Below are 15,570 nucleotides of genomic sequence, written 5' to 3'. Positions count from 1 at the left end.
CCATGGAGACCCGAAGGCTCCAGTCACCGTCAACGTATCCTTTCTAGTGTCCGTGGAGATAAAAAGGCATTCAATATTTCAACAAACCGAAACCCTATCCAAACAAAGGTAGGGCAGAGTCATTACTTTCAATCAAGAGCATATGTGAAAAAAGAAAAAGCCACTGGACACTTGCTGGATTGAAAACGCAGCCATGCAAAGTGCAGAGCAGTTGGTGCTGAATAATTATTTCATGTTCTACTCTTTATTTTGAAGGAATGTGAGAAAATGATTTATGACGTCTCTCGGCACCTTCAATTGAAAATAGTAATGAAATATCAGAATTCAGCGGAATAGCTCTTGGTTTAGTTCTAGTTTCGTGAGAAAAAGACAAATGGGGAAAACAGGAAACGGTGATGTTGTAAATGAGTATACCTTTTGGAGAATGTGTAATTTTTTCATACCTTTTATTAAATGAAAATATTCAACATCTGCTAAACACATTTACATAAATGGCCACTCCCAGAGATTTCCAGTAAAGTGAAATGACGCAAGACAAACCGAAGAGGCACATTTTATACTTCAACTCACAGAGAAGAAAACAAATAAGGTTTTATCTCCTGCAGAATTTTCAAAAGCCACATTATATTTTATATCCTATAAAGAGTCTTTACAACACCATATGTTGAAGATAAAAAGATTTACCTAACGTGCTGTAACGTAAATGTGTACTGACAGTAAGTCTGGAGAGTTAACGCACAACGCTCGTTATGAAAAAATGAGATTGCAGTCAAGAAAATGAGGTACGGTTGCAAGAACCCAACATCTGCTTCAGACTGACTTTACAAGAACCTGAAAAAAAAGCTTCAAAGTCAATGACGAGTTAAGTTCCTCAAACAATAAATACAAATGATAATGAACATGAAGCAGGCTGCGCAGAAGCAGAGCAGCTCCACATTTTCTGCTGCACACGATTCTGTACCATCGATATGGTCAATAACGGTGTGAGAGCTGAGAGTTTTGACCTATGATTTATTCCTGATCCTGAATAATTACTAAACACTTGGATTAAGTTGTACCTTCTTCTGCATTTATCTCATTTACTACATTCTACAAGTCAACAGATGAGGCAATAACAAGTCACGCAAAGCCAGTCGTACAAAATACATTCTTTTATTTTTCCATCCATGAGAAGTATTCACACAAACAATATTTAGTGGCATATCTCGTCACCATTTACACACCATTTACACAAAGTGTTGTGGAAAGTCGAATGCTTTTCTTAGCGTCGCTGCATCCAGGTTGTCACCTCAGTCAGCTCCTCTCTCCTCTGTACACTTTCTATCATCGCTATATGCTTTAAGTCTATCCACCCCAAGTCCCGTCTCGTCCCTTCGCTCTTCTCACCTAGATCACTTTTGCTTTCGCTTTTAAGCATCATATTTTTACTTTATGTACATGATATACATGGATTCTTAAATACATTTCATTGTTTCAAATCTATTTACAATATAAGAGCTTATTGAAATGTTTAAATGGTTACAAAATATGTGTACGTAGTGCTCTAGGACCTGGAAGCAGAAGGAGCAAAATTGACTATGAAGGTAACGACTGGTTGTTTGAAGGAGCTGTAATGTAAAAGGATCGCTTCACCTCCAGTGGAGAAATAAACAGAACTTTGTGTCGTCCACAAAATGCTGATTAAAACGACAACTCTCTCTAACATCAGGTTTGTGGAGCGTTTTTGTAATTACAATCAATCTTCTCACGTCTCCAGTCCCACTGGCTTTGTAAACGGAAAAAATTGCACTTTCATCGTATCCTTGAATCCTGTTGATTGGAAAAGCAGAAACATTCTCAGTCTGGTATCGGGACCACTGAGTCTAAGCCTGCAGCCGAGGGTAGAAGCGCTTTAACCCGTGCAGCTGGAGCTCAGTCCATCGTCCGGGTTCCCACAACAGAACCGATGCTTTCGCTCGCTTCTCGCGGCCCGAGGCCTCAGATGAAAGCCATCGCTCTAATGCAAAAGCTCTTTCATTCTGAGCTTTGCAAAGCATTATGCCTCACGTGAAGCCTCGGTTGCTACTCAAGTTCTGGCCTCAGTTGTGTATGACTCTATTAATGGGCTAAAGACGCTGGTCGGGTCGAACGTCTCACCTAAACTGGAAGAAGGAAGTTAGTGAAGCAAAAACAGACAACACAGTGCAGCTAAATCAGATCCAGTAGTGAAAGGCAGAGTATGAACATGACAAGTGGACTTTGGGCTTTGGTAAATAGTGTGCTGTGCAGTAAGAATATGGCTTCTATGTAAATAATCTGTGCTCTAATTATGAGGAACGCCTGCTGCAGCACGCAGAACGGGTCCACACCTATCGCAGCATCTGCTGGCGCGTGGCTCCCTGAATGGCGTGAGAACGTAAAGGGTTTGTTGTAGTTGGGAGCAAACACATCATGAGCTCACTGGTCTCATGAGGTGTGGTTTCGTGAGGTGTGTGTGTGTGTGTGTGCGTGCGTGCGTGCGTGCGTGCGTGCGTGCGTGCGTGTGTGCGTGCGTGCGTGCGTGCGTGCGTGTGTGTGTGTGTGTGTGTGTGCGTGTGCGTGTGTGTGTGTGTGAGGGAGCATAGACCACTCGCTGCAAACACCACAAAGCGCTCTCATTTGCTTTCTGCTGTGCCGGATAGCGAGCTCCGACCCACACAGCCTGTTCTGTCTCTTGTTAGTCTCTTTTTACTTCTTTTAATACAGCCACAACCCAACTTTTTCTTTTTCTTTTTTTCTTTTTTTTTAATCGTTCCCTGGCAGATGGAGACACAGGCCCCAATGCCGACAACAGCTGCCTCCGCTTTCAGATCTTCTGGCACATGTGCAGCCTGGACTTGGACGAGGAGGTGGCATCTTTCCACACCTTGCAGGAGAGGCCCTTGGCGCAGTCGCAGCGCTGGAAGATCTCCAAGCCGTGAGAGCCTTTCTTCCTCTGCTTGGTGCACACCTCTCCCTGCCTCAGCACCGGCTTGCAGATTTTGGTCCAGAAGTGGCGAGCGCAGCAGGAGCCCTCGGAGCAGTCGGACGAGCGCAGGCAGGGGTCGCCGTCGTGGCCTGAAAGAGGGAAACGAGGAAGGATGAGAAGCGCATGGCAACGTGTAACAACCGCTTTATTACACACATGAAAGCCCAAAGCCTTCGCTGTACACGATGCGATTCAGTTGAATAAAGCAACGGAAATGTATAATCACCGTTCATTAGGCTGTTATGTTTTCCATACGAGCCTTTCCTCACATTTCAGTTCAGATTGCATTACGTGTGGCCACAAAGGCAACAAACGGCATGAAGCTTGCAGCATAAATCAAGCAAACAATTAGCTTTTCCTGCAGATTATCCATATCCTGCCTCACGTGGCCTGAGTCTGTCGTTCTTGGCCGGACGTCAGCGTTTAGCACAAGTTAAGCCTTTAAAACCTTATTCCTTCGCACTACTTTATTCTCTGGACTTTAGTAAAACGCTTTATGTGACTCCGCTCCACTACAAACTAGAGTGCGACAGACTGCTGAGCCTGAATTCTTGTTCACCGCTTTAACACCACTGATTGCCTGGTTTTACAAGATCATTATAATGTAGTAATGTTTAAGAGATGGAAAGATTAAATCACAAATAAACTTAAATGTCCCTATTTATAGAAGCTCTAAGTGGCGCTGTTATTTTGAAAGGCTGGAGTGAGCGTTTCTCGTGGCGCTAGAGGCCTTTACATGGACTTAAATCAGACGACATGAACACTAAGCAGGGGCTCAGCGACTTGTTAGCTACGATCGTGCCAGACCTGCATTCTGCGGTTTGCTTTTGTGTATCACACAATGGTCGCTGTCGATGAAAGCGTCTGTGTGGCTTTAAGTAGGTGGAGAAACAGCAGGCACATTGTGGGTCCTTCTGGGCTCCCGTGCTACGGGTTCAGTGACGGTGACGTACAGGCGGGGGGTCATTATCAGCACGGTTGGACAATCGACAACAGTGATAGAGAGTGAGTGATCCAGCGCTGGTCGCGTGAGGAGGTGAGAGGAAGCTGACCTTTCAGAGAGTGCTTGGCGTGGCCTTTGCTGCTCTTCCTCCAGTTATGGTCTTTGCTGGAGAGCTTGTTGGGCTCGTCCAACGCTGAGATGTGAGGCGAGAGCACACTCTCAGAGATCGGCACACAAATGTCTGCAGACGGAGAAAGGTTGGTTTAACATCACGTTCACGTAGAATGGAAGTTCATAACTCGAACTCGACTTGAAAAGAACGACCCAGCTGATTGACTTGCTTCAGTTCAATTTGGTTTAAGGTCACTTTAAGTATAAGATCCTACAGAATATAACAATACAAGAGTTCAGACACAGTTCAGGATTCTTTCTGAAAGCATGTGTTCACCATTATTTAAATGCATTTCTCTGGGCTAGATGCTGTGGTATTGTTTGTTCGCTGACCTAGAACATGTCACTTTTTCCACAACATTTGCATGAGACAAGAAATCGAAAATCTGAATCACAGCCTGCAGTCACGAAATAACGGAAACCGACACTGTGTGTGTGTGTGTGTGTGTTTCTATGTGTGCGTGTGTATGCGCGTATGTGTGTGTATGTGTGTGTGTAAGTGGGTGCGTGTGTGTTTCTGTGTGTGTGTGTGTGCGTATGTGTGTATGTGTGTGTGTGTGTGTGTGTGTGTGTGTGTGTGTGTGTGTGTGTGTGTGTGTGTGTGTGTGTGTGTGTGTGTGTGTTTGCGTGTGTGCGTGCATGAGTAAACTAGTGCGTGCATGCGTGCGCACACGTACAGTTGCTGCAGCCGTTCCCAGGGCAGCACATGGCATCTCGGTGGCAGCGCTTCTTCCTCCTGCGGCAGGGGAGGCAGCGGGACGGCGTCTGCTGAGGACTGTGGCAGTAGCTGCCCACGCTGCACTCCTTGTCGTTGCTGCACGGGTACACCTGCTGAGGAGACGGGTCACATTTATCAGACCAACGGCTCTCGCATAGCTCTGTGTTTAGTTGTGATGTTTGTGTATCGTGCATTGTGTCCGCTGAAGCAGGCCACCTGCCTCATTTACGTGACTCTAACTCTGTTAGAGTTTCCATAGCTTTACGGTGCCAAGCCTGTTCTTGGCGCTGCACTACAGCAAAGGTTGCCTGCTGCGCTGCTGTAAAAGGAAATAAACACCGTTGATTTTATTGGGCACAGCCCAGCAAACACCTACTTCCACAAACCCAAAGCCGTCAAGCAGTCCCTTCTAATTACTGCCCCACACTTGCACAATGCACCTCAGGCCCCAAACCAGTTAACAAGACAAATGAAATCCACTGCATGATCTGGTTATTATGGGGCTTTGCGGAGACTGCGTCCTCAGAAAGAGTGTGGTGGATTCATTGCTTATGGTTTGAAATTGATGAATAAATTGCTTAGCAAAATTTTGGTTGGACCAGAAAGAAGCAGTGGATTTCTTCATGTTAAGCTGCACATGTAACTTTAGCTGTGTTTCATTTCCATCCATAATTAATTAAAAACAATATTGCATATGACTGAAAGGTTTCAGATTTTTTTGCTGAGGAAACTACACAGTGAAATAGATCCAGTTTCCCAACTGGTGGTTTTAAAGCCTCTACTGGATCTGGAAGCGTTGGATACTCATTGTCTTTAAACCCTGCTCGTAGTCGGAGCTGCAGAAATGTAAAAACCTGGGGAAACAAACCTGGAGCTGTCTGCATATCTAGATAAGTGGCGGTAAGTGGTGAAGTATGTTGGTTGTTTGTTTTGGGTGAACTGACCACCGGCTTTTAGCTGACAGCAGGCTGCAGGGCTTCACCTCGTTCACTGGTCTGCTCGTTTAGGCCCCAGACAATGAGACCATTAGTGTTTCCCACCCAACCTTCAATTTCCCTCAAAGTTTTCAGACTTAATGAGGCTACACGCGTAATTGTGCGGGTATTATTGTACCTAATAATAGTCCTTTATAGTCAATTTGACCTAATTTTTTCTTTAGAATTTCAGATTTTTATACTAAATGTTCAGATTCTGAAGTCGAGCGAAGCCCCTCTGCTCCCTGCACTGTTCTAGACAAACCACTAGGCTGCAAACTGACGCGGAGCTCACTCCTTCTTCACAGCAGTGTGAGGTTTCCCATGTCTTCGTCTAATTCCTTGCATATGTTCATCCTGTCACTGTTGGACGTTGAGCAGGAGCAAAGCTTACAAATCGAGTGAACTCTTCAGACAAGTGAAATAATGTTGGGGATTTGCACTGAATTTGTCGAGGGTTTTAAACAAGTGCGAGGAACCAGCAAAGCCCTGACTATTGCCCACATCCGCTTGACGAGACACAGTAAAGGCAAGGCAGCGGTTGCTTGATCTCACTGTAGGACTTTTAGGGGGTTGATCCTACAGCGGATGGAGTGAGTTGTGAGGCATTGCTAGTCAGACACTCTTTAAATATGCAGATTGGTAAAAATCAGACGGCCACGGATCGTGATTGAATAAATTCTGTCCAGTGTAGACTGACATTAGAACAACATGTTCGGCTGGCACACCACAACCGCATTCTGCTGGCACCGCGCTGACAGATTTGATTCATTGTGGTTTACCGCTCCAAAACATGAGCAAACAAACATGTACAGTAAATGAACATGAAAGGGGAGCAAAATCATTACAGCCTCAATAAAGAGCAAATATCCATACGGGGTACGAAGGTTGGCCGCGCTGGGAGCACATGCCCAAAACAAAACAAGGCAGGACACGAACGTACACCACATGTTTCATAAACGCCCTATAATATCCATACGTCAGCACATTACATGTTGACGTCCGTCAACTTTAAAAAGTCAACATTGAATTTGCTGGACTGCTGCCATTTCTCAGGCTGCAAACACATGGAGGCATCGACACAGCTGCAGGACCATCGAGCTGGATGCTCATCCATCATTATCTCAGACGCTCGACGTGTTAATGATAGCAACAAAGCCGTGATGTTCGACAGGTTCCAAATGTTTCTGCATTACTCTTACTTCCACTAACCCAATAGCTTAAATCCCAGGATCAATCCACCTTTACAAGGTAGTCATAGGCCAAGTCTTCTGCAGGCCATGCTCTGTTCTGGAGCCTCGGTGGCTCCATGGGTAGAGGCCATGTGGGACACCCAGGTTCAAATATTACTAGCTGATGTTAGCATAGCGGCAGCTGACAGAGGTAATGGGGGAACACACTAATCACCAAAGTACTGTTATAAATATCATCATGTTTAGACCAGGCTATCAACGTCTGGATTTATGTTTGTGTATTAATTAGGAAACACGATGCATTAACATTGTAGTGATTAGCGTAGTGGTAGCGATTCTGAGCTGATGTTTGGCAGCAGTATTAGCGCAAAATTTACTCTTGTGCTCTCCTTTTCAAGGTCAAGACTGGATTGTCATGCAAACTTAACAGTCACGCGTCAGTTTTACTTGCTCATTCACTCACAGCTAAGGTAGAAACATAGAAAGCAGAAAGCATTGCCTAAAGGTTTTTTCCCTGGCATGAAGACATGCAGACGAACAGGCCCAGCCCACGTCCAGTAGCCCTTCATTCTACCTGCTCTGTTTCCTGTCCATCGCTTTGGCTCGCAGCCTTGGATTGATTACTGTGCAATGTAAGAGTGGGAGCAGAGCCAAAGAAGAAGAATGGGTCTCACCTCTTCCATCAGAGCTGGAAGCGCATGACAAGTCTTTGAAAGGCAGCGATACAAGCCGGACTCCCAAATCACGCCTGACAATCCCATCTTATCTTGTCATGTCTTAAAATGCCTTCGTTTGGATGCATCTCATTCATCTCACATCTTTTTCTTTTTTTCCTATCGCTCCCTTATTTTGCTTCACACATAAAAGCCCAGCCTTAGATTCTGCACAGGAAGTGGGCTGAGTGGTGTGTGCTCTGCAGCCTCTTTGGTTCTTCGGTATGCTGGTGGGACGATAACGGCAGGGACAGACATAAGGGAAGCCCCCGGGCCTTGTCTCGTGCTGTTCTCGTGCTGGTAAAACACTGTGGCTTTAAACAGACAACTGTTGCGAGAGCAACAATCTTTAAGGGATTAAATGCAGGATGCGGGGATTTGAAACCCCAGAGTCCCTTATTTACCTCTGTCATTCCAGAGCACCGATGTAACTCATAGGAAGTGTCCTTTAATGTGTAAATAGGACTCAGGGAACTGTCTCTTAAACTGAGTTTCAGTGTAAAAATGTACTGGAGGGAGAGTGTGAAGTCTTTATACCCCATTTTTACAACAGTGTCAGATCAAGTGCTTCAAATCTACAGATGCTCATGTTGACAAACTCTTCAAGAGGCTGTACAAAGTACAGTATCAGATGATGTCACTGTTGAGCATCACAGCTGATTCTCTAAAATACATAAGTAAAGCCTAAGACACAGGTGTAGATTGAGAGTCGTGAATCATCAGGCGCAAAAGAAGCTCGTCACTGGCAGCAAAAGACCATCAACATCTAACATGTTCTCTGCAGTGAATATAACGTGGCCACAGAAGACAAAAGTCAGTTGTTTTTACATTTGTGTGAAAGAATGCTACTTCATTTAAATGTGCGCCTCCGAATCAAAATGAGTGTACGGATAAAGTTCTTACTTATAGTACTATGCATCAACGCTCGTGCCGTCACTGCACTTGACCTTCAGAGATCAAGCTTGTAACTTGAAGCTGTGAATGGTGTGAATGAGTGGCAGGGACCTTACGAAGTCAAATAAACAACGCGACTGAATAAACAAACTCCGTTTGCCCTGAAAGCACAGAGAGCTGGTATCGGATAACATGGGGATGGCTGCACACAAGTCACTCAGGCAAACCATGTCTTCAAACATGGCTTGGTGTCTTTCATCACTCAAAGCACATGTGTTTACGGGCATGTTCCTTCGAGGGAGTCTGGAGTCTCCAAAAAACTACCCCTCCTTAAGTTAAGTATACATCCAGAGTTGATCTCATTCATCTGACATGAAAAAAGGCGCACAGTTGGTGAACATGACGTCGCCCTTCAAAGGATAGAGGGGAAAGCGCCTGATGGTAATCTAGAAGGGGTGCTGCTCTAAAAGGTGTAATTCTGTAGAAGGGGAGGTACGTGGGTCTCCTCTCTCATTAACAGCCTAATGGCTCCGGTTCAGGGCCCTCACGGCACCCAAGGGACCCATAGACTCGAAAGGCCGCAGGACTGGAGTCAGAAGCGCAAACTGGACCCGACGCTAACAAGCGTCACACCTTCTCTGTCTCCTTCTCAGCTCATTACGGTCATGAAACATTCACGTCAGGGGAGGGGGGGGGGGGGGCGAGGATGCTCGGTTTTCCTGGCAGAGCCCACTTGTTGAGTAACGCTTGAAATGACATAGCGCTAATGAGGTTTAACAGAGCCGTGCCACGCGGACGCCGCCAGCGTCGGCTCCCTCGTGGGTTCAGAGGTCACGGCGGTGAGCGCCGGCTGCCAGTGCCGTCTGTGTCTGTGGGTTCCTGTCCAGGGAATCAACAGTGCCACCCACGGGCGCTGCCGGTCGGCCTCTTCGAGCTTTTGGTCTCGTCGGTTTTGCTCCAGCCGCGGTGAGACGAGGAGAAAACGCTGCGCACTTCGACCCGGCCGCACGCGAGCGCTGGCCGCGACCAGACGCCGGTTCGTGTGTGATTATTGTAACCTTTATCGCCGAACGCTGTAAGCAGCTCCAGGAAACGAAAGCACATTAAGCTGTCAAACGCTTCCTACGGCTGAAAGTCTCCACCGGCTTTTCTAATCTGATGGACAAAACCCGTTTCCTGCTACAGCGCCGTCTCTGCGGGGTGACTACACTTCACTGGTGAAGCTAATGAGGGCACTTTATTGGCGGCGTTTTTTTTGGTTCACATTTTCTGTTCATTTCATAGTCGAATAATAAACAGGACTATTGCTCCAAATGCGCACAACGACTTCATCCACACTTATTCACCTAATAACATGAATGCGTTTGAGGAACCGCTTTGTGTTATTGAACCTGTTTCGGTGCAGTGGCTGCAGCCGTGTATGTATTTATGGGACTGACCGATGTCCTTGTGACTCTTATAACCAAATCTGTGCCACACTTTGCCTTTACAGTCTCATGGCGAGGTCAGACTTGTTGTCTTTAATTTATTCTGCTTATAAATGGCCACTGTATGATTAGATGCAGAAGGTCAGTGTCGTTTTCCTGCCAGCATCAAGCCACACATTTGGCGGTGGCTGCGCTGTGGCTGTTACTTTACAATGCTGAAAACCCTCCTGGCAATGAGAAAACACACTTGTTAAATACTACTTGAGAACTGTTTGCCATACATCAGGGCACGGGCGTGATCGCACATTACTCGCGTGGTGGTCTCTGCTGACGCGTTTTGTTTCTCCACAGTTCACCCTTAAAAACTGGTTCAGATTATGACAGTGTGAGTTGGCCTTAAGTCTGAGGTCTGGCGGGGCGGACTGAGCTGGGATCTCCACAGCTTTCCTTCGGCCGTAGCTGAATGTCAGAGCGCTCGACTAGCGCTAGGTCCTGTAGACACGTGTCAAACCCAGCAAACCTTAATAGAATGGAGTAATCAGCCGTCTGACCGAGGAGGACGCACAGAGGTGTGGCAGTGCCATCTGCTGCTCGGAAAGATGATGCGAGCGCCTACGCGCTGAGCTGAGTACAGTGAGACAGAGTGGGAGCTGGAGTGGACTAGATGATGGACCGTTCTCTTACAAACCGTTAAACGCCCATTCCCCTCTGAAGTTATTTGACATTTGCAAAAATGGAAAAATGCTTGGTAAAAACAGTAAAGTTCACAGTCTCCTTGGTTGTTTAATGAAACATTTCTCTTTATAGAAATATGTACTTTGTTGAAACAGCAGGAATTGATTGATTTGAGTGGGTATTAACTGGTGTGTAAGAGTATCCCTCAGAGGCCCCACAGTAAGAATCTCATAATCCCAGCAAGCGTCTGGGCCACTTTAATGGTTGTAGGAACCAGACAGAAAATTACCCAAGTGTTAACTTTTTCTCACATTTCTGTTGGCATTAATGATTTAGTGTGGAAGTGCGCTGCAAACCAACTGTGGCGTCAGGTCTGAGAGGCAATTAGGGTTTATGAGGGGTTCAAGCCCTGCAATTTCCAATAACGATCCACACATGAGGGTTCTCCTTAATGGCACGGAGCTCCCTCACCTAAAGACGCTCCACAGGCTCCGCGAGGTGCAGGGTGCAATTACGCACTCCCTGCGGCACAGCCCTTTTTTGTGATATTAACATTAGGAAGCGTATCATTCGAAGACCATTTACTATTTTTTGCAGTCTAGAACTTTTACAACTTATGAAATAATTAACTATATCTTACAGGCTCTAGTTCGTCTAGCACAATTCGCGTGGTGCGTAAAACCGGATTTGGCCTAATGATTAAAAAGGAGCCGGAAAAGTAAATAACAACAGTTACCTGGTTAAGGGTGTTGTGTTTCTTGGTGATCCCACTGTGTGCAGTGGCGGAGCGGTTTGTGGTCGGTGTAGGAGAGCCTTCCAACAGCGCTGGCTTGATAGCGTTTGCCTTCGGACGCGCCTCCGACACCTGGCACGTCCCCGTCCTCAGTGCGGCGACGAAAACCATCACAACACAGCATCTATTCCATGCAGAGACGACCATCCTTATACCAAACACCGAGGAGTTGCCCAAAACTGAACTTAGTGCTGCAAAAAACTCGGTCACTCAATGGGAAGCGTGCGCCCTGGAAGTGTCCATGCGTCACGCTCGCCCGATGGAAGTGGAGGGAGGAGAAGTGATGAGGGCACGTTTTTGTTCCTGGGGATCAGAAGTTCGGAGAAATGACTGCCATCAAGTCCGGTAACTGAAAACGCAGAAAGCCCGACGTGTGAGTGGAAACACTGAGGAAGCGAATGTGCCGAAACGCCGAAGCTCTACTAGAACCAGACACTTGGCAAGATGCGTCCACTGCGCCTCAGCCTGTAAGTGAGCGCCGCGTCCTCCAGGCGGCTGTTTTATGATCTCGGACACTTTCTTTTTTTAGGATTCTAATGAGTCTGCTTCCTCCGCCCCTATTCACAAGTGACAAAGACTGAAACTGATCCGTGTGCTGCACCGCCACTTGCGCACTGTCGTCTCCACACCGGCACCAGGAGCCCAATGGGGGGAAAAGCTATAAAATTATACAGTGTGTATTTTAACTGGGCGCTTGACCCTTTTACTGCCAGACGGTTAAAGAGCGTATGGGAAATTGGCAAAGAAGTCTGAGTCTGAGTGCTCTGAAGAGGGTTTGTACGTAGAATGGGACGTTTTTTAATATTATAAGAATGAATCTGGGGTTTTTGGAAATCGTAAGAATTTTAATCTACGACCTAAAAATGCATAAGTGGGATTACGTTGGACACTTAAGTGATATTCAGATCACATATACAATAGACTGTTCAGCTGCATATCTGATAACTATTGTTTTCCATCTGTGGGAAAACCATCCCTCATGCTGCAAAGAATTCCAGTAGTGATAAAGTTAGTGGTACATGTATTATAGTGGCTTCTCTGTTTTATTCTTAGACATTAGTGTCAGGAGAAGTCACGTTAGTTCCATGCAAATGGAAATACGTCAAGGAAAACTGTAGATTAGCATTTTGGCATAAATGTTATGTTAAGATATGCATTTACAAGCATTTTAATGTTTGTATTACTTACTTCAATTCACCATGTGTATTAACAATAAATATTTTTTGTCACTAAAAAAGAAAACCATGATGCTCAAAAAGACACCACATGTGAATGTACATCCAGCACAAAAGGCAGATTATTGGTGTAAAAAGTAAAGTAGGAAGCTAGTCATCAAAACCACCTTTCCCACAATGGACGCCTAATAGGCCCAATGCTTTATGCTTCACACAAGTCGGAATTATCTATTCAAGCCTGGAAGCTTGGATGGGCTGGGGTGAAACCAGTATACTGGTAAGTTTTCTGACCTCAAAAGCGATCCATCAGAGGCTCCAATTCAAAGTGTCAAGTTCTTTTGTTAGAGACAATGGACGACCAACTGAACTGGGGAGTGAGAGGAAGTATTGGACTTGTTTTATGTAACTGTAGATGCTTAGAGGTGGTACTGTTTTAGCCACCTTTGTCACCCGAGTGCATGGTGATTTACCATGAAAGGCTGCCAGCAGACAGTTGCTCTTTGGAGAAATCCATTTTTAAAGAGGTTAATAGGTCCGACAACACTTGTACTACAGTGTGTACGCACAATACAGTTGTTCAGTTGTGGACTGAAGGTGTTGCCCTCCTGTGACAGATTATGCAAATCGTTGACTCATAAAAACTAGCTAAAACATTTTATTCAATGAGGAGAAATGGTGTCTGCTTTCATCGTTTCTGACTAAACAGCTGAAAACATCCCTGGAGAGAGGGTGAGGGGCTGATTTGACAGTTGAAACACATTTATCACTTTAATACATACAGAGAAAGGAGGCACTTAAAATAGCAACTGTTGAAATACTGAAGCGCAAAACAAGCATGTTAAAGCTTTGGTGCTGATAAGTGCAGAGATGTCCAGAGGAACAACAGCAGATGGGCTCCGACAGGCTTGGGAAACAGATGAAAGTGTCCTGATGGAGAGGGAGGAAGGGAGGTGGATGGTGAGAATGTTGCACATGTGGAACTGTAATTCTATTCAGGTGACTTTAGGTATTGCAAAATGAGCACGCCCCTGGTGCTTTGTCACTATTTTCAACACCGTGGACCAACAAAGCTCTCTGAGGATGTCATCAATTAGTGTCAAAATGTGATCTTTAAATAACTAAGAGGAAAAAGGATCAGTTGCTTCACAGCTTGGCTCCACAGAAATACAGAGAAGAGCATCTGGACCACGATCTGTGAACGTTTTCCTGACTTCCTCACTTGGAAAGAAAGACTGGACTGACATGCGATCTCCACCCTGGTCTCAACGTCTATTTTGTAGTAGTGTAGTGCTGTCATGATACAGCCATTGGTGTCTCACATATTAAAATGTTCAAATCTGCAAAATGATACATCAGTTGACCTGGCCTGAGAAGAAAATAGAACTAAAACAACTAAACATTCTGTTTGGAAGGTTAATGTTGGGCATGGCAGTTATTGCATATTCCTTTGATACCACACTGAACTAGTCTGACATCACTTTCAAATTAAAAAAGGTGTCCACTGTTGGAATGGTGCAGTATTCGCACATTGATACAGAGCAGACATGTGGCTGGGGTTAGAAGCACAGCTCATTTTTAGGCTGGCTAAGTCTTTAAAATAGTCTGAGGGGAAGAATAGAGCATTCATGGGGTGGTATTAAATATTTAGTTAATTAGTTAGAAAAAAATGAGCTAACAGTCCATGAAATTATTCAGTCTCACTACTGTCATTGTCTGCTTGCTACAATCCCAAACGCAAAGCAAAGCGACAGTAGCTGTACTGAAAGAAGCTGAGAGACCAAATGGGGCTAAAAGGCAAGGAAAATCTGACTTACATTCTTCAGGTGAACATAAACACAACTCCAAATGAAGGCTAATGTTTCTCAGTCTCTGTTGGGTGTATATAAACAGATGATTATTGTGTCAATTTAGAGCTTTAAGGTTGGTACAGTGCTCCCAAGTGGCCAAGAAATAATACAAGTCTAGTGCTGCAGACATAGGGGACATACACCGTAACATGTTCTGTACCCATGAAGGTACATAAAAAGAAAAACACAATCAGAATAATAAACAACAGCAGCACACGAAATTGTTAGTTCATTTTGTTAATCATGCATAAATACCTATATATTATAAATACAGTATAAATACCTGTATAAATACCTAGAACACCTTTCTGGTTAAACTCGGACTCGAAACTCAGACTGTCATACATACTAACATTTCATTGGCCATCTACTTGTCAATCATTTATAACGTTACCTGATAAGATATAGGCGATGAGGAGGCGGGAGATGTAAGAGATCTCGCAGTAAATCTAAGTAACACGATGTTGAAACTGTAAAAAACCATAAAGAAACCAGTGAAATTAAAATGCGTTTGACTAAACGGAAGTAGTAGTGTGAGTAGGTTCATACCGTACACAGGCACAAATGCGTGTACGAACAAAAGTCTATCAAGTTACTAAAACAGTGTGGCCATTTGCCGATACGCTAGCAGGCGAAAGTTTGCTAGCTAATGCTTAGCCATGATGCGCTAACTATCGTTCAGTAGCGTTAGCCTGTTAGCAACGCGTGTAAGTCCTTTGACGAAGACACGCGATGGACGGTACAAGGTCAGAAGTCTCACTTACTGCACGCAGCGCGTCTAAACCAAGCCATCCATCCAGAATGGATATAAAACTGTAAGTTTACTATGTCTTTAATGTAAGAATGTAGGAAAATAATTTTAAAAAAGTTGTCACAGTTTTATTATAACATTTCAATCTGCATTCACTTATGTATATATGACCTGGGTGCATGATAAGGGTGTGTGGATGCTGTGAATACATTATTTAATTACCAAAATGTACTTTTAAAACAAGGAAACAACATCAACAACATCTACTGTATTGTTAAATGTATTCAATTCACCCACTCGTTGACAGCCC

General features: G+C 44.8%; 1 protein-coding gene and 1 long non-coding RNA gene across 3 annotated transcripts; both read right to left on the bottom strand.

Moving 5' to 3' along the window:
* Nucleotides 1–1,130: 1,130 nt before the first annotated feature.
* dkk2 (dickkopf WNT signaling pathway inhibitor 2) lies at nucleotides 1,131–12,045 on the bottom strand. Of its 2 annotated transcripts, none has more exons than XM_029159593.3 (4): nucleotides 11,431–12,045; nucleotides 4,778–4,928; nucleotides 4,039–4,170; nucleotides 1,131–3,075 (listed from the first exon to the last, which is right to left on the bottom strand). In XM_029159593.3, the coding sequence occupies exons 1-4, from the start codon at nucleotides 11,632–11,634 to the stop codon at nucleotides 2,825–2,827; spliced, it is 738 nt and encodes a 245-aa protein (XP_029015426.1). In that variant the 5' UTR covers nucleotides 11,635–12,045; the 3' UTR covers nucleotides 1,131–2,824. The 2 variants fall into 2 exon arrangements, with proteins under 2 accessions (XP_029015426.1, XP_029015417.1); XM_029159584.3 differs by having other exon boundaries at nucleotides 4,778–4,931; nucleotides 11,431–12,039.
* A 1,161-nt stretch (nucleotides 12,046–13,206) lies between these two features.
* Nucleotides 13,207–15,318, bottom strand: LOC129604397 (uncharacterized). The gene is made up of 3 exons (XR_008695221.1): nucleotides 15,059–15,318; nucleotides 14,904–14,979; nucleotides 13,207–13,589 (listed from the first exon to the last, which is right to left on the bottom strand). It is a non-coding gene; the product is annotated as an uncharacterized LOC129604397 (long non-coding RNA).
* Nucleotides 15,319–15,570: the final 252 nt, after the last annotated feature.

The sequence above is a fragment of the Betta splendens genome, chromosome 1 (assembly GCF_900634795.4).
Source record: "Betta splendens chromosome 1, fBetSpl5.4, whole genome shotgun sequence".
Lineage (NCBI taxonomy): Eukaryota > Metazoa > Chordata > Actinopteri > Anabantiformes > Osphronemidae > Betta > Betta splendens.
Note: the sequence above shows the minus strand (reverse complement) of the source record. Positions and strands in the feature narration are given on the sequence as shown.